This window comes from Loxodonta africana, chromosome 7 (assembly GCF_030014295.1).
Source record: "Loxodonta africana isolate mLoxAfr1 chromosome 7, mLoxAfr1.hap2, whole genome shotgun sequence".
Classification (NCBI taxonomy): Eukaryota; Metazoa; Chordata; class Mammalia; order Proboscidea; family Elephantidae; genus Loxodonta; species Loxodonta africana.
In genome coordinates this window covers 30,668,554-30,690,629 of record NC_087348.1, presented here as the reverse complement: position 1 = coordinate 30,690,629, position 22,076 = coordinate 30,668,554, and the positions used below count along the sequence as shown (strand labels likewise).

At 35.7% G+C, this 22,076-nt stretch overlaps 1 protein-coding gene and 1 pseudogene across 1 annotated transcript; both read right to left on the bottom strand.

The window, feature by feature from the left end:
- Nucleotides 1-6,584: 6,584 nt before the first annotated feature.
- LOC100675720 (olfactory receptor 8K5-like) lies at nt 6,585-11,710 on the bottom strand. The gene is made up of 2 exons (XM_023542050.2): nt 11,622-11,710; nt 6,585-7,527 (listed from the first exon to the last, which is right to left on the bottom strand). The coding sequence occupies exons 1-2, from the start codon at nt 11,708-11,710 to the stop codon at nt 6,585-6,587; spliced, it is 1,032 nt and encodes a 343-aa protein (XP_023397818.2).
- Nucleotides 11,711-16,109: 4,399 nt separating this feature from the next.
- On the bottom strand, nt 16,110-17,196 carry LOC100665191 (olfactory receptor 8K5-like; annotated as a pseudogene).
- Between the last annotated feature and the right edge of the window lie 4,880 nt (nt 17,197-22,076).

Sequence of the window (22,076 nt, the reverse complement as noted above, 5' to 3'; positions counted from 1 at the left end):
TGGCTGGCTAAAATGGTCAGGAGTATAACATCGGTCTAGGGATTGCTCACTATTGGTGTCGATTTCGCACACCTTGTGCAGGAGATAAAGCGGAGGGCAATACTAAAGATTGGTGAGCCACTTCCATCCCCTTCTTCCTAAAATAAATTGTCTGCTGTTTCTCAACTGAGTTCAAATCTCCCTTCCATGTCCTGAACCAAACATTGTATAATAGTAATAAGCCTATGCTCTTTTGAAAATTTTATCTGAAATTTGCTTATAACAGGACCTGTAATGTAAGATTTTATTGTGGTATGAGCTGCACTGAATTGTGCAAAGGCTTGGGACTGCGTGCCATTCCAACTGCTTTGAAGTCTTCAATATTTTCTTAAAATATATTCTAGTTTTATTGAGTCTATGTCCCATTTACTGTTAGTTACCACTCTTTCTGCAGATGACTGGATTCTTTCTCTCCTCCCATTCTCCTTTTGTGGAAGAGAATACCTATGATTTGTTTTTAACATCTCAATGAATATATTTAAAATACCCTCATTTGCTGATAAGCATTTGAGCAGGCAGGACACAAAAGTATGCAGATCCAGTGATATCAGGCAAGATTTATTTGGGTTCAGCGAGTTCTCCATTATTCTGTAACTTTAAACAAAGCACACGATGTATTTGTCTGTCCACTCAATCAGTTTGCAATGCCCTTTTTAAACAATCAGGTCCATTTTTAAGCAACCTACTAAGGAAAACAAATAACCAAAAAGCTTCAACCAGCACCACAACAATGAAACACCATGTACTTGAATGGGAATGCTAGTCTTAAAATGTTCCCAGTTTATCAAATATTGGGTGTTTCCTACTTATGTTCAAATTTAAGCAAACATTTTATGAAAAAAACCTTCACAATTAATCAAATATTGCAGAGAACATATTTATACTAAAAAATTAGTCATTTTTTAAATCTGAAATTTAAACATAATTTTGTATCCTGTATTTCTTCTGACAGTCATAATTCTAATAGATTCTGGGAGAGGAGAAATGAAGTTTTCAGATATAAAAAATCCCCCTTTCTTTGCAGTATCCCAATGGCAATAGCAGCTCATACAAATAAGATAGAATTTGGATACACATTTGATTAATAGGATTTATGCACTGAAAACAGCGTAAGGACCCAGGGAACTCTAGATAACAAAGGCAATAACAAATTGTTGTGGTAAACTTGAAAGGGCTTAGCTGTGAGTGACCATAAGAGCATCTACAGTCAGAATGCAAGACTCATGGGAAATTATCAAGATCCAGGTGATAATCAAAATGAAAGACAATTGTTACATGCTCACCTTTATTGAACAAGCAAAAATCTTCCAACTTGATCCTCCTCTGTCTTGAGCAGAAAGAATTTATGTTTGTTCTCCCTCTTTGTGATATTACCTGTGGAAGAAGTGTGTAATTCATGAAGTACATTCAAATCATCTGAGAGACTTAAAAAAAAAAAAAAAAAAAAAAAAAACCTTGACATGCCTGCTAATTATCTAGGACAATTTACATAGTCCCCAGTGGGATGAGTTAAGGTGCAATTCAAGGAAAGTAGCAAAACAACTTAAGGTATCTATATAGTGCTCTAGAGACCTTCAGGATGTAAAGATGCTCACTCAGTGATTAAAGGTACAATGGAAAAAAAAATCAGATGCAAGTTCAATCTTGATAAACCTGGAACATTTGCAAAGTCATTATGGATGTAATGACATTATTGTTATGACATAGGGATTATTTTAACTTCATTACTCAAAGAAAATGTCTAAAAGACACTGTGTTATCATTATATCATTTAACCCATTCACGTAAAGTAGATATTAAACAAAACCAAGCCCATTCCCCTGGAGAGGATTCTGACTCGTGGTGAACCCCCGTGTCTCACAGTAGGATTGCTCCACAAGGTTTTCTTGACTGTATTCTTTACAGGAGCAAATTGTGAGTCCTTTCTTCTTGGTGTAGCTTGTTAGGTACAAACCACAAACCTTAGGTTAGTAGTCAATTGCAAACAAAGAGCACAACCCAGGGACTATGAGGTAAATATTACTATTCCCATTTGCAGAGTACACTGATCCCAGTTAAACTATATAATTTGCCTAAAGTCAAAGAATCACTACTACAGCATTTGAAATTAATGTCAGATTTCTTCAGATCCACATCACTAAAGTGAGTGATAAATAATATTTTATTAGCCCCAATCTCCTGTTCTTCAACATGGTAGCCCAGAGCCGTGAGCTTTGGATGGCAGCCCCATCCTCTTGGCCTACCAGAATGTTAACCTTACACTTAAGAAAGGACGTGGTTGAGACCTGACTCTTTGTAACTTAGGAGGCAATTTTTTCCCTCTTTTGAAACCTGGGAGGGGGTAGTACCATCCTTGGAAATAGATGTAGCCACCTCCAACAGTTCTGCTGATCTTTGAACTTAGAAGAAATGATCCTTCTTTTTCTTGAAGGACAACGGATATTTGAAACCAAGTTGATCCATTGGCCTGCTTCCTTTCTGTAGAATTCCAGGAGGTAGACGACTTTCCTTCCTTTTGTCTTGTCTCTGCCCCTTTCAATCTAAGCTGAAGGAATTTCTGCTAGGGTGGTTGATTAGATCCATTTGTCACAGATAGAGTGTCTTTAGCAAAACATTATGTAGACACTTTCTTGATGAAAGAATTCCAGGACATATTTCCTTAGTTTGTACAACAGAATTTTCCAAATCTTTAAGTTCTAGTTTCATTTGTAAATGAAACTAGAACTTAAACATTTGTTTATAATACTTTATGTCTTCTCAAGCTGCTCTTTGAAATCTTCTGTTCCCCTCTTTTCCTTCATTATTTCTTCCATTAGCTTTAGTTGCTCTACATTCAAGGGCAAGTTTCAGTGTCTCTTCTGACATCCTTTTTTTTTTTTTTCCCCCTATCTTTCCTGTGTTTTTAATGACCTTTTCTTTCTTTGAGCATTATGTCCTTGATGTCATCTCACAACTCTTCTGGTCTTTCATCATTAATTCTTAGAGGGTCAAATGTATTCTTGAGATGGTCTCTAAATTCAGGTGGCATATATTCAAGGTCATATTTTGGCTCTTGTAGACTTGTTTTAATTTTCTTCAGCTTCAACTTGAACTTGCAAATGAGCAATTGGTAATATTTTCCACAGATGGCCAGTGGCCATGTTCTGGCTGATGAAATTGAGCTTCTCCATCATCTCTTCTCATAGATGTAGTCTATTTGATTTCTATATATTCCATCCAGTGAAGTCCATGTGTGTAGTCACTGTTTATATTTCTGAAAAAAGGTATTCGCAATGAATAAGTCATTGACCTCTTAAAATTTTATCAAGGGATCTCTAGTGTTGTTTCTGTCACCAAGGCCCTATTTTCTAATTGCCTATCCTTCTTGGTTTCCAACTTTTGCATTCCAATCATTAATAATGATCAATACATCTTGATTGCATATTTGATCAATTTCAGATGGAGAAATTGATAAAAATCTTCAATTTCTTCATCTTTGGCATTAATGGTTGGTGCATAAAATTGAATAATATTGATATTAACTGGTCTTCATTGTAGGTATATAGATATTATCCTAACACAGACAGTGTTAAACTTCAGGATAGCTCTTGAAATGTTCTTTTTGAAAATGGATGTGATGCCATTTTGCTTCAGTTTGTCGTTCCTGGCATAGTAGACCATACAACTGTACAATATAAAATGGCTGATACCAGTCCATTTCAGCTCATTAATGCCTAGGATATTGATCTTTATGTGTCCCATTTCATTTTAGATGACTTCCAATTTTCCTAGATTCGTACATCATACACTCCACATTGTAATTTATTAATGGATATTTGCAGCTATTTCTTCTCATTTTGGATCTTGCTACATGAGCAAATGAAGCTCCCAAAAGCTGTACTCCACCCACGTCATTAAGGTCGACTCTATTTAAGGTAGCAGCTCTTCCTTAGTCATATTTTGAGTGATTTCAGGCCTGAGGGGCTCATCGTCTGGCACTGCATCAGACAATGTCCCGCTACTATTCATAAGGTTTTCACCTGTCATTTTTTTCAGAAGTGGATCATGAGGTCCTTCTTCCTATTCTGTTTTAGACCGGAAGCTCTGTTGAACCTTGTCCATCATGGGTGACCCTGATAGTGTTTGAAATACCAGTGGCATAACTTCTAGCATCACAGCAACTCACAAGCCACCACAGTATGACTAGCTAGTACACCACTACTCATCTGTCAGTTTGTCTTACTGTGGCTGCTTGCGTGTTGCTGTGACCACCACTCATCTGTCAAATAATGGTTTAAATGTTTTGAAGTTGGGTAAAATACATTATTTTGATTACCCCAAAGTTAAATTCAACTCAAGTAGGATAAATACATGTTTAGACAAATTATAATCAAACTGTCACGGATGAAGAATTTTGAAAGCTGCAAGTGATCTGCAACTGATCGCACACATGGAATTTCAGTAAGATTAACATTTTATTTCTCAACAGAAAGCGTGGAGGTTTAAAGGCATTGGGATTACATGTTTAAAGTGCTAGAGTAAATATTTCAACATAGAATTACATGCTTGACAAAATTACCCTAAAATGAAGGAAGGTCTATAAGATGAAATGAAAGGACAATAAACAGTAAGGCAAAATAAATAAATGTATAAACAAATATAAAAACCAACTTCATTGTATTTAGCTTCTTAATTCCTCTTTTTGGCCCAAATGTCTGTGAAAGCTAAATCAGAATTAACAGATGGGATTAGATATGTCGATATTACTCAATGTTATCGATTGAATTGTGCCCCACTCAAAAAAATGTCTGTCAGCTTGACTAGGTCATGATTCCCAGCATTGTGTGATTGTCCACCATTTTGTTATCTGACGTGATTTTCCTGTGTGTTGTAAATCCTACCTCTATGATGTTAATGAGGCAGGATTAGAGGCAGTTACATTAATGAGGCAGGGCTCAATCTACAAGATGAGTTTGTGTCTTGAGTCAATCTCTTTTGAGACATAACAGAGAGAAGTGAACAGAGAGATGGTGGACCTCATACCACCAAGAATCTAGTGACAGGAGCATTTTGTGTCCTTTAGACTCACAACCCCTGCACCGAGAATTTCCTAGAGCATGTGTTACCACTGAGTGAATGGTAGGCCCTCCAGACTCAATGGGTCCTTGTTTTCCTCTTGTAAGAACCCACAGTGGAGAATTTTGGGTTCAGCTCTAACAGGTTTATTTTACTTGTGAAAAGTAAAAGGAGTCAGTGGGGGCTTATGCCTCTCCAAAAGACTGACTTGAAAAGGGAAGTAAAGGTAGGGCTTATATGAGTTCGGTGGAGACAAAAGAGTAATGAATATTTACTGGGTTTCTTTCAAGGGGTGGGTACTTCTCAGAACTGTGGTGCATACTAATTAGGTAGCGTGTGCATCTGGAATCCAAGATGGAAACCACTGATATTCAAGATGGAGCCCTCTCGGCAGCCCTTGGCATCACTTATTAAGTTATATAGTACAAGCACACTGATCTTTGACACTACATGGCCATCTTTGGTAGGCTAAGGAAGGTTTAAACAGCATTCACATTTTGTTCTTCTGCTAATGCGGAGCCTGTAAAGGTGGAAGGAACCAGAAAAACACTAAGAAGGAGATAGTAATTCATGGGTTATTTCAACCTTATCTCATGTTGACTAGGTATGATTCTTGTTTATCCAACTTCTAGATGGTAATTTTTTAACAGTTCTTTTGTTCCACAAGCACAATTAACTCTATGTGTCTCAAAGGGAAAGATTGATGACAAGGACCTTCCTCTAGAGCTGACAGAGAAAGCCTTCCCCTGGAGTTCATGCCCTGAATTCAGACTTTTGAACTACTAGACAATGAGAGAATAAATTTTTGTTTGTTAAAGCCATCAATTACCCTAAAATTTATTTAACTGTTTGTTTACTAGCTTCTTATTTACCAGTTTAAAATATTTTCTTAGGGCACTATCTATGCCAAAGCAAAGCAGAGAAGAAAGAAATCAAATTAAATGCTAATAAATGAAAATTATCTAGTCCACTTCACATGATTTAGTACATAATAGCTAAGAATTTATTTTCACAGTAGAATTGATTGACAGCAAAAGGGCACATAAATTATTCATGTGTTAATAGGACACTAGAACTCTGACTATAGCGTTATTTACGCTGCTGCTTCAGGCTTAGAAAATGCGATGGGAAAACAATTGAGAAGATGCCTGTCCTTAAAAAAATTGACAGAAACAATCACATGTTTTATTGATCAAGAGTGTATTCAAATTTATCATTGTGGAAGTATGAGGGTCTATCAAATCATGTAAGTAAGCAATGCATAGGAAGAAAGAAACATTGGGGAAGGAATGACTCTTAATTTGAGATGTAAAAAAGGGTTAATTTGTCTTACTATAAACAATGTAATGGTATCTGACTTATAATTAGCCTCTGCCTTGGAACCAAAAGGAGTGCATTTATATCTATTAAAAATATTATCAAGTGACATTGCCTTTGGCAGTTTTTACTAAAACAAGGGTGAATATTGAATATTATATGTAAAGTTGACATCAATTATTAAAAACCCTGTGGAAGGCACTTTTTACCTCTTTGTTCCTCAAACTGTATATCAAAGGGTTAAGCATAGGGATGACTAAAGTGTAAAACACAGAGGCCACTGTGTCAGTGTCATATGAGTGAGCAGATCTGGGCTGCACATACATAAATAATAGGGTCCCGTAAAACACAACCACCACTGTCAGATGAGAGCCACATGTGGAGAAAGCTTTTTTCCTGCTCTTGGCAGAATGCATTCGAAATATGGCTATCAGAATCAGCAGGTAGGACAGCAGGACAACCAGGAGGGAGGATATCAAATTAAATGCTGAAAATATCATGAGCATCAATTCTATTTCTTGTGAATTTGAGCAAAGCATAGATAGCAAGGGAACATCATCACAGTAGAAACGACTGATGACATTAGAGTCACAGAAGATGGATGTAAAAGTCTTACTGGTAAACATCAGAGACTGAAGGGTACTGTAGAGATATGGAATGCCCACCAGCACATGGCAAAGTCTTTGGGACATGATAACATTGTAGAGCAGAGGGTTACAGACAGCCACATAGCGGTCATAGGCCATGGCTGAAAGGATAAAAAGTTCACTGATAATGAACATAATGAAGAAAGCCATCTGTGTGGCACATGCATAATAGGAAATGGTATTTTTATCCACAACAAAATTTACTAACATCTTGGGACAAATGACAGTAGAATTACCAAGATCAATAAAGGCCAGGTGTCTGATGAAAAAATACATAGGTGTGTGTAGGCGGGAGTCCATCTTGGTCAAGATGATCAGGCCCAGATTGCCCACCACTGTGATCATGTAGATGAGGAGAAACACCCCGAAAAGCGGGTACTGCAACTCAGGGTGCCTTGTGACTCCCATTAGAATGAATTCAGTCAGCACTGTTTGATTCTGTTGGCCCACTTGGTCCAGTTTATCATTTCTGGGAAGAAACAGAGGGTTTGGTATTAGCTTTCATGTAGTATTGTCTAAATAAGTTATAATATTTTAGGAGCAATGGAACTTTTTTTCATGTCTTTTGTTGTTATATGTCATTGAGTTAGGCTCGACTCACAGTGACCACAACCACACTGGAACAAAACACAGCCGGTTCTTGCACCATCCCCATGATCTGTTTTGGTTTGGACCCTTGTGTTCCATATGGTTTTCACTGGCTGATTTTCAGAATTTGATCACTGTGCATTTTTTCCTAGCTTGTCTTAGTCTAGAATCTCTACTGAAACCTGTCCAGCATCCTAGCAATACAGAATGCGCTACTGACAGACACAGTGACAGTAGTGTATGAGGTGTACTGGCCAGAAATCTAACCTAGGTTTCCCATACAGAAGACTACCACTGAACAGCCAGTGATCATTTTCTTCATATTGTTGTTGTTGTGTGTCATTGTTGAGTCATTTCTGACTCATAGCATCCCTATAGGATGGAATGGAACTTTCTCATAGGTTTTCCCAGGCTGTAATCTTTATGGAAGCAGGTTGCCACATATTTATCCCACAGAGTGGCTTACCTTTCTGTTAGCAGACAAGCACTTAACCACTGCAAAACCAGGGCTCCTCATCTGATTTTGAAGTTGAGGTAAACTTTAGAAACTTCTATATCCCTCAAAAAAAGAAAAAACTCATTGCCAGGGATTCAGTTCCTAGTCAAAGCAACCTTATAGGTCAGAGTAGAACTGCCTCGTAGAGTTTCCAAGAAGCACCTAGTGGATTTGAGTTTGAACCCATATAACCACTACACCACCAGGGTTTCCACATCCGAAAATACGGGGATCCACATGTAACACATTACTCATTAATATAACATAGATTGAATTCTAAAGTAACTCAACACAAATCAATCAATGTTGTGTCAATGAATAATGCGTTTTATGTCGATCCCCCTATTTTGCAATATAGGAGATCCTAAAGTTTATTTTAACTTCAAAAATCTGTAATATTAATATAGAAATAGTATATTTTAAGTACAAGATAACATCAAAGTTTTCCTTTTGTCCACTTCATTTTTGTCTGAGAATTTATGTGGGATTTTGATAGTTTTAGAAAAAGAAGCAGAGACAACATGAAGCTAGTGAAACTTGTTTTATAACCCACTGCTATCGAGTAGATTACAACACATAGTGACTCTATAGGACAAAAGAGAACTGCCTCATAGGGTTTCCAAGGCTGTAATTTTTATGGAAGCAGACCACCACATCTTACTCCTGTGGAGCAGCTGGAAGGTTCCAACCGCCAACTTTCCATTTAGTAACAGAGAACTTGACCACTGTGAAGGCACGGTTTGCCCACCATAATCATGATTTAGGACATAGTCTCTTCCCATTCTGACTTCTGCTATATTGTACTTCACATAATGTCAATTTGCTTTGGAGTGTCAAGAGACATTCCTGGGGCCCAGATAAATAGGAACTGAGTTAATGATACTTTATTTGAGGTTTAGTAAGTATGTTTGTATGGTTCAAAAACAACAGAAAGTATCATTTAATAAGGTAATGATTCTGTTATTGGAATATCTTCTAAGAACACACCTAGCAGCTGGTATGCTGAGATGTGTCTTGAATATAATTAATAAACTCTTTTTATATGTATAGATTTTATAATTTTTTGACCAAGGTCGGTTTTATATTGAAATCTGTTTCTTTTCTTTCTTTCATTCCAAATAAATATTCACGTTCATGCTTCAATTTGTATTTATAATTGCATGTCATTTTTTATGAAAATCCCCAAATTTGCATAAGTTTCAAAACACACAAGATCTGGATATATACCTGTTATAATCTATGCTTATATCAACATTCAAAGATTTTGACTACTTAATTGTATATACTCTATTTCCTCTAATATGACACTATGGAAGTGGTAGCTTCCATAAGGCATTTAGAATATTTATTTGGGAATTTATTACGTTATGTGCTGAAAACTGTCAATTTATTTTGGGAACTATATACTAGAGAATTTATACAGTTTGAGTGTGATTTTCAAATATCTTAGTGATTTTTTTTTTTTTAAAGTGATAACTTCTGTACCTTGTTTCATGAAGTTTTACAAAGAAAGTCAGTAACTTGAAGTTGAACTACCTGATTGGAACAAATGAATCTCTTTAGTGGGATCCACTTGTTTTCCTTTTTAACCTCTTCTCACATTCATTGTCCTTCAATGGAAACCCAGGACTCTGTAAGCATGATTTTCAATTGGAACTGTAAGTGATGTTCCAAATATTCACTGATATAAAACCCATGATATAATTATTATCATGTGGTATAATGTCCAGGCTTAGTCTGCACAACTATTAGAAACTTCTAGGGGCCCCCAGCAAGATCTAAGTCTACAGTATGGACTAGCTGAAGTTCAGAGCTGGAGTACAGACAAATGTTTGTAAGGATGACTTTTGATTCCGAGGCCAGATGGAATTTTCAGGAGAATAGCAGTAATCCTAGAAATATGCTAATTTTGGGGTTGATTTTCCTAGCCTGAGCCAGGAGATTGGGAGGCAGGGTGATACTGGAGATTGGTGAATCACCTCTGTTCCTTCTTTTTTTAGGTAAGTTTTCTGTCCTCAGCTCCAATCTTTTTTCCAGGTCCTTTTTTTTTTTTTTTTCCTTGCCTCACAGAATAAGAACTATAAACCTATGTTCTTTTGAAAACTTTATCTCAAATTTGCTGTATCACAAAGCCTGAAATCATAGGATTTTCCTGTAGAATACTGGATTGAGGTAAAGAATTCAGATTTTTACTTCTAATTCTATGACTTCTAAATTTTCAATGTTCTCTAACAATTATTCTAGTGTTTATGGACATCAAAAAAAATTTTTTTTTTCAGTGTCATTTACTAACTGTCTCCGAAAACGTCTAGTTTTTACCTTTTTGGAAAAGAATACCTCTAATCTGTCCTGGACATCGAAATGTGTACATTTTTCATATCTCTGAGTAGTGATCATCACTAAAGAAGAAAGGATATACAAGTGTACAGATAAACTATTTTTCAGTCCTCAAACATGGTAGTATCAGGTAGGAATTACTTTAGGTTCAAGGAGTTCTTCCTAACTCCATAACTCGTAAAAAACGCTATATTTTTCACTCTGCTCCATCAGTTTAAATTGCCCATACTGAAAAATCAAGCCCATTAGTAAAGAAACTACTAGGGAAAACAAAGAGCAAAAACAAACAATATTAGCACCATTAACGACCAAAAAATGGTGTGTTTTTCATGGGAAATTTTATGTAAAAATTGTTCAAAATATCACAAATGTTGCATGGGGCACACCTGTACTAACAATATTCATTTTTTAACAAATATTTCACTGGACACACTCATACTGAAAAAATATTTATTTATTTAATATTGTCTAGGGCATAATTCTAACAAAAAAATTTTATATTTTGCTGAAATTCAGTTGTGCCTGGAAGTTCTGTATTATATCTGGCAATGCTAACCTTAATTTGATGTTGTTGCTTCTTGCTGTCAAATTGGCTCTGACTTATGGTGACCCCATGTATAACAGAGCAAAATGACGTCCATTCTTTTTCCGTCTTCATAATTGTTGGTATGTTAGAGTGCATTATTGGTATGAACTATTATGTCAATCCATCCCATTGAGAGTTCCTTCCTTTTGTTGGCTCTCTATTTGACCAAATGTGATGTCCTTTTCTAGCATTTGATCTTTCCTGATGAAGCACTCAAAGTATGTCTAACTCTAATAGATTTTAGTAAATTAAATTGGTGCTGTTTTCAACTATTTCTTGTTCCCTCTTCACCTGCAGTAATCAAATCCCAATATCAGCCCCTATAAAACAAATACAGTTGGGGCACACTCTTAATTTATAGGATTTAATGTCCTAAAAACACCATTGAGCTCCACAGAATCCTAGTTAAGAAAAGAGAAAATGAATGTTCGTGGTGAAGCTGAACGGGTAATTTGTGAGTGGACATAATAGTGTCTGCATTCAGGTGTTAGGAGTGATGGTAAATGACCGAAATCTACCTGATAATCAGAATCAAAGAGAATTTCAACCCACTCACCTTGAGTAGGAAATCAAATTTGTTTTCCTTAAATGATTCTCTTGTTTTCTTTGGTAGGATGAATTTATGATTTCCCTTCTCTTTGCCATATTCCCCAAAGAGTTAGCAGGCATTTCACCGATTCTGCTCAAAACATCTGAGGGACTTATAAATTTGCCTTTTTGTGCCTGCTAATTATCCAAGATATCTTACATATTCCCCAGTGAAAAGAAGGAAGGGGTAACTCAATGAAAGAACAAAACATAAGTCATATATATAGTATCATGGAATCTACATGATGTGAATGTATTCATTCATTTACACGGTCAAGAAATACAGACACAATGAAAAAAATGGATATCAGCTCAATCTCAGTAAAACTGCAACAGTTGCAAAGTCATGATGAAATAGTAAATGCCTCTATCATCATTACGTAGGATTTTTCTTTGAATTTATTATCAAAAGAAATATGTACCAGGCCCTGTGCTATAAATATATAATTTAACACACACATATGTTAATCCCAACATTTAACTCATAATTTAACCCATACTATTTCCATATTTACTAGAAGGAGCCTCAGAAGAAATGCCTGGCATTCTAGTTTTCAAAAAAGTCAGCCATTGAAAACATTATAGTGTGCAGTTCTACTCTGACACACATGGGGCTGCTGTAAGTCAAAACCTACTCTAAGGCAACTGGAGTTCTCATATTCAGAAGAGATTGAGCCAAGCTAAAATATATAATTTGTCTGAAATACATAATTAATAACTAAAGTATTTGAAATTAGCTACCATAACACCAGGGTTTGATAATGCTCAGTAGAACTTCATAGTGAGTCAAATTTACTGGTAAGAGACTATATCTCATCTCATAAAATTTTATCCATGCCTCCTTCCTTGGTGACTTCCATATGTACAAGAATTGAGGAAACATTACTTACAGTGAAATGCACTGATCAAAAGGATACACATCGATGAGTTTTGACAAATGCGCTTTATTTGTACCAACATGAATCAAGATCTAGAACGTTGTCAATACAAAGAAAGTTCCGTCACACTATGCCCGCCACACCCTTGACCATTTATGTCACTAAGGGATTAGCTTTATATTACCCCCAGGCAACTGCTGATCTGAGTTCTGTCACTAGGTTTCTTTTCCCTGTATGTGAAATTCACATGAGTCAAATCATACGATAAATACTCTCAGTTTGTCTTCCTTGAATCACCATACCGCGTTTTACATTTTCCGTATCATATTTGTATTGCTGTGTAGTATTCTACTTGTGAATATGCCACAATTCTTATATACCACTTGAACTTAGGCCTATAATAAAACAAATCTAGCAGAATCATTCTTATATATTTGTGGAAATACCCTCTAATTTACCTTGGTTAGAGAAGATAACTGAAGAAGAACTGATGTGTTTAAATTATGGTATTGGTGAAGAATATTGAATATACATGGACTGTTAGAAGAACAAACAAATCTGTCTTGAAACAAGTACAGCTGGAATGCTCCTTAGAAGCAAGGATGGCCAAGGCTTCCTCTCACTTACTTTGGACATGTTATCAGGAGGGATCAATTCTAGGATAAGGACATGATGTTTGGTCAGTGAAAAAGAGGAAGACCATCAACAAGATGGACTAACACAGTGGCTACAGAAATGGACTCAAACCTAGCAATAATTGTGAGGACAATTAATAACTAGAGGATTTGAGATTAAAACCTGTCTCATGGCCCACATCTCTAAATAACTGGTATATTTGCCTTTTTCTCTCATCTGGCAAACCCACAGGATTTATCAGAATACAATGCGTTACCACATAAACCAACAGTAGATACCACCAGTGTTGAATGATGTTCAGTAGAACCTCACAGTGAGTCAAATTTAGTTGAAAGAGAATATATCTTGTCTCAAAAAATTTTATCCATTTCTCTTTTTTTGATGACCTCCATGTGTGCAAGGATTGAGGAAAATTTACATACAGGAAACACACTGATCAAAAGGGTACACACTGATGCATTTTGGAAACACAATGTCCTTCAACAAATGAATAGATAAAGAAAATATGGTGTATTCATTAAATGAAATTTTATTCAGTCATAAAAAAAATGCTATGATGTGGATGAACCTGAAATATCTAATGCTAAATGAGAAAAGCAAAAAACAGAGGATCACATATTAAACTTTTCCATTTATATGCAATAACCAGAACAGGAAAATTCACAGAGACAAAGAGCAGATTAGTGGTTGCCAGCAGCTGTGCGGAGGTGACTGGATTGAGGACAGATACCTTAATCCATAAGAGGACACCTATGGGGCTGATATAAATTATTTTGCCCTAGGTAAATGTGTTGGTTGCACAATATTGTGAATATAATAAAAGACAGTGGATTGAACAATTTTAAGAGGTTCATTTTTTGTCTTGTGAATTTCACCTCAATAAATAATTACTATAAATACACTTTTCACCTCTTTAATGTATTTATCATCTATTAATGCTCTATTGATCAAATTCTTCAATTTACCCATTTTTTCTGAGTTCTGGAATTTTAAGAATGGTATTTTTTCTGCATAATACAGAAAAAAATATATAAGGTTCATGAGGATATAGATATTTAGCATATGGCTTAATAAATATATGTTTATATAGAATGAAAGATTATGTTAAAAATCAATTCAATGTGCTGTTTATATTAGACATTGCATTTTTCCTCGTTGCCTTTATACTTACATAATACATGCACATTTATATCGATACACTTGCTCAACCACATGCTGTTAAGCAAAAGGTTGGAGGTTGAAATCCAACCAGGAATGTCTTGAGGAAAAGCTTTTTGTTCTACTTATGAATAATCACCCCCTGAACCCTTATGAGGCAGAGTTCTGTTCTGACACACGTGGTCAACATGGTTGGAAGTTGACGTGGCAAAGGTAGGTATACAAATGAGAGTGTGTGTGTTTCTTTTATCTGAAATTGACTTTTTCGAGCTCCTGATTTCCCTTTTTGTTAATTCAGTACAGTCTTAAATCACACATATACATGTACATGTACATATTAAGTCATATAAAATATGTAAACTATTTTATACTCAATAATACTTCAAATTAAAATACGTAAACCTGTAATTGTATTAATAAATAGGGTGTTATGATTACATATGTAATTTTCTGTTTACCTTTTTTACCAGAGTAGATTTCCTGACATAAATTGTTGTTGTGATTTCTTGAACAGTTTTGATTCTTTCCAAAATATGTAATCATTCTGCATTTCTGATGACATTTCCCCTTTAGTTCAGTATTAACTATTATGCATATTTTCTAGCTCTGTGAGATATGATCAGATTTCCAAGAAAATATGTACTTTAGGTATAATAAACTAAAGTTTGTACTTCTCCGGATTAGTGGAACACGTCATTGTGGAGACCAGAATAAATCAAGGTGGGGTAAAGAATGTCAATATTTTGAATGAAGATGAAGACAACATGGAAGACAGGAAGATATTTTGTTTGAAGGGAGGAACGTTTGAAAAGTTATAAATATTTGTTCCCAAAGCCTTCTTGAAAATAAAAAGAAATTAATGGTTTAATGGTGAAAAGTAACTACTACTTCAGTAGAGTATCTATTCATTCATCAGAATTTAGCTAACCTTCCTTTATATATCCTCTACAGATAAAGAGAACAATATCCACATTTTGCCTTTAGTAAAATATGTGGGTGTTCAGCAATAAAATTGTTTCACTGTAGCATAACATGCCCTATTGATACATTGTTCTTCCTTCTGCACACATATAATACTCTCCGACACAGTGAAAATATGAATTAGAAAGTATGTCAATACTTTCTCTTGGTTTTGCAATACTTTTTTAATCATCATAATCTCCATCAATTATCTTTAATAAACACTTTAGTCCTTCAAATCAGGCATCCTTAGTATCTTTTTTTTTTTTCACTTCCTCCTATTCACCACCCTGTCTCTATTCACTTTTCGTTATCCGTATTTTCTTTTCTAACTACTGTCTGTGCATGAAGTATATGGTAGTAAGGATCAGCATGCAGGGATAGTTAACTCAGAAGGAAGGATGTCAAATTAAATGATAAAAGCAGATAAAAATTACCTCCCATACCTCACGCATGTTGGAGTATAACATAGATATGAAGTGATTATCAAGTAGAAAAGACAGTTGACTAACACATCATTCATGGGGTCAATAGGAGCACAGATCATGTTTTGTCTGCAGCTTTGGTTACATTCTTATATTAGCCTCAGCAATGACATGAAAGCAAGATTGATAAGATTCCCATATTAAAAAAGAAAGAAAGAAAGAAAAAAAACCTGATTGAAACAAATGCATAGTTTGCTGAAGAGGTGCATAATAAATGTTTCCATGGGGGAACTATAAGGCTCTATGGAAACACGTAAGGAAGAAATGAATAGGAAGCAAGCTGTGAAGAAGAAGAAATGACATTTAATTTGAGATATATATTACGAGAGTTAATATGGATTTATATAAAGGACATCCAGTATTTCTTTCTGCTTTATAATTAGTTTTAGCTCTGGTGCCAAAGAGAATGCCATTCTGCATTTTAGAAATATCATCCAGAGATATTTGTCTTGAAACAGTATTGCATTTTGAATATTAAATACAAAGATTGCATGGATTCTTAATGATCCTGTGGAAGGCATTTTTTACTTCTTTGTTCCTTAAGCTGTAGATCAAGGGGTTAAGCATGGGAATGACTAAAGTGTAAAACACAGAGGCTATTTTCTCAGTTTCAAATGAATGAGGAGATTTGGGCTGCAAATACATGAAAAGTAGAGGCCCATAGAACACAACCACCACTGTCAGATGAGAACCACATGTGGAGAAAGCTTTTCTCCTGCCCTCAGCAGAATGCATTCGAAATACGGCTATCAGAATCAGCAGGTAGGACAGCAGGACTACCAACAAGGTGGAAATCAGGTTAAATGCTGAAAACATTATGATCAACAGCTGTACCTCTTGTGCATTTGAGCAGAGCATAGGTATCAAAGGGACATCATCACAGTAGAAATGACTGACGACATTAGAGCCACAGAAGGTCAATGTGAAAATCTTAATGGTGAACATCAGAGACTGAAAAAAAAAAAAAGATACTATAAATGTATGGAATACCCACAAGCACATGGCAACGTCTTGGGGACATGATAACATTGTAGAGCAGAGGGTTACAGATGGCCACGTAGCGGTCATAGGCCATGACCGACAAGATGAAAAGTTCACTGATAATGAACAAAAGGAAGAAAGCCAGCTGTGTGGCACATTCATAATAAGAAATGGTATTTTGATCTACAACAAAATTTACCAGCATCTTGGGACAAATGACAGTAGAATTACCAAGATCAATGACGGCCAGGTGTCTGATGAAAAAATACATGGGAGTGTGTAGGCGGGAGTCCACCTTGGTCAGGATGATCAGGCCTAGGTTTCCCATCACTGTGATCATGTAGATGAGGAGGAAGACCCCAAAAAGGGGCAGCTGCAGTTCAGGGCGCCTTGTGACTCCGATTAGAATGAATTCAGTCATCACCGTTAGGTTCCTTTGGTCCATTTAGTTCAGTTATCTCTTCTGGGAGAAAAAAGCAGAGTGGTTGGTATTATCTTTCATAGACTCCCGTGTAAACAAAGAGAAGGCAAGAATTCTACCCCTGAACCACCATTGCTTTCTTACTTTATATTTGTGGGGAGAAAAATAATTCCCACATCTTATTTTGAAGTTAAAATAATCTTTAGAATCTCCTTCATTCCGGAATAAGAGGAATCTGTATAAAACACTTTATTTACTGATACGGCATGGATTAAATTCTAAATCAGGTCAACATCATTTGTTTTTGATATTCATTAGTAACAAACACATGATTTTCTTAATGGAGAAATATATTTTACTTTGTTTACACGATGGCATCACCATTTTACTTTATTACACTTCTGTTTTTTGTCTGAGAATATTTGTAAGATATTGATATTCTTAAAGAGAGTGAAAGAGATAACGTGAAGTTAATGAAACACAAGTTTTATGGCCCCTCATTTGCTCTGTCCCCTTCCAAGACCTTCAGTGAGTCCTTAACAACGCACTCACAGGGTGATGCATCTTTGTAAGTGCTGAGAAAGTAGAATATTATAACCGTGATCAGTTAAAGGCACCTTCTCTTGCCATTCTGATATCCTCTCCATTACACTTCACCAAATGTCAATAGGCATCTCTGGGGTCAAAATGAAAGGGAATTGAGTTACTGATACTTTATGTGAGGCTAAGAAGGTTTGTTTTTATGGTTCAAAACAATGACATGTGTAATTTAATAATGCTTTTGTTCTGGTGTTAGAATAGCTTCTAAGAACTTGCCTACCACCCGGTATGCTAAAATGTATCTTGCATTTAATTTATGAAAGTTTGTATTTCTTCATTTAATAATGTTTGTCAACGAGATCAATTTGTTTATAATCTAATGCTGTTTCTATTTTTTTTCATTTAAATAACTATTCACATTTCTGCTTCTTTTTGTATTTATATTGCTTGTTTTAATGAAAATCTTCAAGTTTGTATGCTCTTCAAGACACAGATCTGTATCCATACCTGTTAAAATTGATGGTTTATATCAGTGTTCAGAGATTTAGACCATGTAGTTTTAATTGTATATGGTCTATTTCCTCTAACATAACAAACAACGTGGAGATGAGAGGCTCTATAAGGTATTTGGAATACATATGTTTGCATTTATAACATCATGTTTTGCAAATTATCAGTTTGCTTCTGGAGCTCTACAATTGGCAATTCATCGGTTAAAGGACTGTGATTTCCAAATGTCCTAGTAATAACACCAGCCCCTTCGTTTTATAAAATTTTACAAAGAAAGACAGTTAATCACAATGGAACTGCTCTGACTGAAGGTAATGAAGCTTCTTTAGCTTAATCCACTTGAATTCCCTTTTAACTTCTTCTCGGATTCCTTGCCCTATCAAAGAAAACCTAGTATTCTGTAAGCATGATTTTCACTTGAACAGTAAGTAGATTTCCAAATCCTCAGTGGCATAAAATACACCATAGAATTATTATAATGGGGTAGAATGCCCAGGTTTAGCCTGTGAAACTATCAGGTAGAAACTTATGGAACCCCGACAAGGTCTTAGAATGTGGCATGGAGTAGCTGAAGTCCTGATGTAAGCTACAGGGAAATATCTGCTAAGGATAGGTTTTTTATCCTGTGGCTGGCTGGAACTTTCAGGAGACAGGTAGTAATTCTAAGAATCTGCAAATTTTTGGCTCAATTTTCTACCCTGATCCGGGAGGTTGGGGGGCAATACTGGAGATTATGAATTATCTTCACCCCTTCTTCCTAGAAAAGGTTTTCTGCTGTTCCTGCACTTAGTTTTGGTCTCCCTCATGGGTCTCTCCTCTGCAACAGCAATTGAAAAATTTATCTCAAATTTGCTATATCACAAGGCCTGATATCACAGATATTTACTGTAGAATACTAGATTGAGCAAACAAATTCAAATTTCTAGTTCCGTCCTACTGTCTTTAATTCTTCAGTGTTCTCTATGAATTTTTCTAGTGAGTACTGAGTCTATTAACATCTTCAGTGTCAGTCACTAACTCCCTCTGAAGATGTCTGGATGCTTGACCCAGCTCATTCTCCTTTTTGGGAAAGAATATCCTTGATTTGTTCTGGACATCTAAATGTGTATATTTTAAATATCTCTGGGTAGGGCTCATCACTGAAGTAGGCAGAATATAGAAGTTTGTAAATGAATAAATGATTTTTTAATCCTGAGACATGATAATATTAGGTAGGAATTATTTCAGGTGCAGAGAGTTCTTCATACACTGTAGCTCTTAAAAATCACACTGTTTGCTAGTCTATATCACCAATTCGTAATGCCCATTCTGAACAACCTGTAGTAAACAACTAGTACGGAACAAAAACAAACATAATTACCACGATCAGCAACAACAACAAAAATGGCATGTTTTCATGGGAAATTATTATCTAAAAATCATTTAAATTTCATCAAATGCACATGGCACATCATTTTACTAACAATATTCGTTATTTACCAAATATTTCATTGGACAAACTTGCACTAAAAGAATATTTATTTATCCAGTATTGTTTTTATTATATTCTAGAAAAAATATTTCCTTTTGCGAAATCCCAATGAATCTCGGTGTTCTGTGTTATATCTGGCATCCTAACCTTAACTTGTTATTGTCATTTGTTGCTGTTGAGTTGGCTCTGACTTATGGTGTCTCCATGTATAACAGAACAAAATGACATCCATTCCTGTGACATCTTCATGATCGTTTGTATGTTTGACTCCATTGCTCTGCCTACTGTGTCAATCTATTCCATTGAAGCGTCCATCTACTTTACCATCCAATTGGCCCCCTACTGTACCAAATATGATGTCCTTTTCAAGCAATTCTTCTTTCCTGATGTTATATGTCCAATGTAATCCTAACCATAAAATATTATATTAAATTAAACTGATGATGAAATTTTGATGTGTTTCTATCTCCCTCTTCATTTGCCGTAATCAAATGCCACTAGCATCTCCCACAAATAAAACATAGCTGGGACACACTCTTAATTTATAGGGTTTAATGTCTTAAAAACAACATAGAGTTCCATGTAATTTTAATTTACAAAAGAGAAAATGAATATTTTTGGTGAAGTTGCAGAGAGAATTTGTGAGTGGCCATAATGGTGTCTGCAGTCAGGAGTCAGGAGTCTTGGTAAATGACCAAAATCCATGTGGCAATCAGAATAAAAGACAATTCTTATCCACTTACCTCGAGTAAAGTATCAGCTTTTCTTTTCTCAAATGATTCTCTTGTTTTCTTTGGTAGGAGGAATTTATGATTTTCCCCGCTTTGTGATGTTCCCTGAAGAATTAGCCTGTATTTCACTAGTTAATGCTCAAATCATCTTGAGGGAATTAAAAAATTTGCCTTGATGTGTCTACTTATTATTTAGCATATCCTGCAATTTCCCCAGTAAAAAAAATATATATATGTATATAGGGTACTATAATGAAAGAAACAAAAGTGTTCGATACAGTCCCATGGGACCTGCATAATGTAAAGGTACTCATCTTGACATACACAGTCAAGAATTATAGATAGAACAAAAAGCAAAATTATATGTCAGCTCAATCCTAGTAGAACTGGAACAGTTGCAGAGTCATGATGAAATAGTCAATGCCAGTATCATCATTAATTAGGGTTTTCTTCTTTAATTTTAATATCCAAAAAAAAAGGGAGTAGCTATTGTGTTATAAACATATCGTTTAACTCACACATGTATTAAACCCATCATTTAACCCATATTTTTAACTCCTATTATTCCCATATTTCAGGGGATGCTCAGCTTAGTTAAAATATATAAGTCTTATACTACTTTCCAGAGTACCTCACAAGGATGATTGTGATGGCCTTTGAGTATTTTTTTTATTGTGTCTGGGAGAAACAGACCCTTGGAACTTCCTACTTTATCTCACTCACTGGTTTCTCTTTAGTCATAAAAATTTTAAGAGCAAAAAATGAGATAATACATAAAAAGATACAATCAGATTACAAAAAAATATTGAGTTCTGTTCTAAGGATTTATTGAGAGTTTACATTATTCATATGAATGAACATATTTAGTTGGTCAACTGAGGTGATGCAGGTCATTCACTATTTCAACAGAAATTAATGGCTAATCAATGCTTTCTTGAATACTACTAATTTATTGTATAATTCGGGGGGTAGAATCAGATAGTACAATGAAATTATGCGGTATCTCCACTGCTCTGGCCTCTTTCTTCCACTCCAATAGAGAAGCAATTAAATTCCTTTCACTCTCCCACACAGAGTGCTTTCACTTTTTTACCCTGATGTGGACTGAACTGTGTCCCCCCAAAATAGGTGTTGTAATTCCTAACCCCTACACATGTGGCTGTAATCTCATCTGGGAAAAGGGTTTTGTTATATTAATGAAGTCATACCAGTGCAGGGTGTGTTTCAGGGAAATCACTGGAATAGGATATAATAAGACAGAATTAGGCACAGAGTAAACCATACCCTTTGCCTTACAGCTGATTCCTATTCATAATGACCCTATAGGACAGTGTAGAACGGCCTCAGAGGTTTTCCAAGACAATAAATCTCTAAAGAAGCTGATTGCCACATCTTTCTCCCAACCACCAACTAAACTTTCAGTTAGAAGCTGAGCTCTTAACTACTGCACCACCTGGCCTCCTCTGGAACAAAGCAAGCAAGCACAAATGGAGAGGAAGGTACGTGCTGCATGAAGTTTGCCAAAGACCCAAGGGACAGAAGGTGAAAAGAGACTAGGACCCAGGGCCAACAGAGAGAGAAAACCTTCCCTTAGAGCTGGTTCCCGGAATTAGGACTTCTAGCCTCCTAAATTGTGAGAGGAGCCCTGGTGG

What these genes read in the sequence shown, in the direction of transcription:
- LOC100675720 (XM_023542050.2), bottom strand. Translation starts at nt 11,710, where the DNA reads ATGGCAAAGAGAAGGGAAATCATAAATTCATCCTACCAAAGAAAACAA. An exon ending in AATTTGATTTCCTACTCAAG is followed by an intron (nt 7,528 to 11,621) that starts GTGAGTGGGTTG and finishes GTTTCTTCCCAG; the next exon opens with AAATGATAAACTGGACCAAG.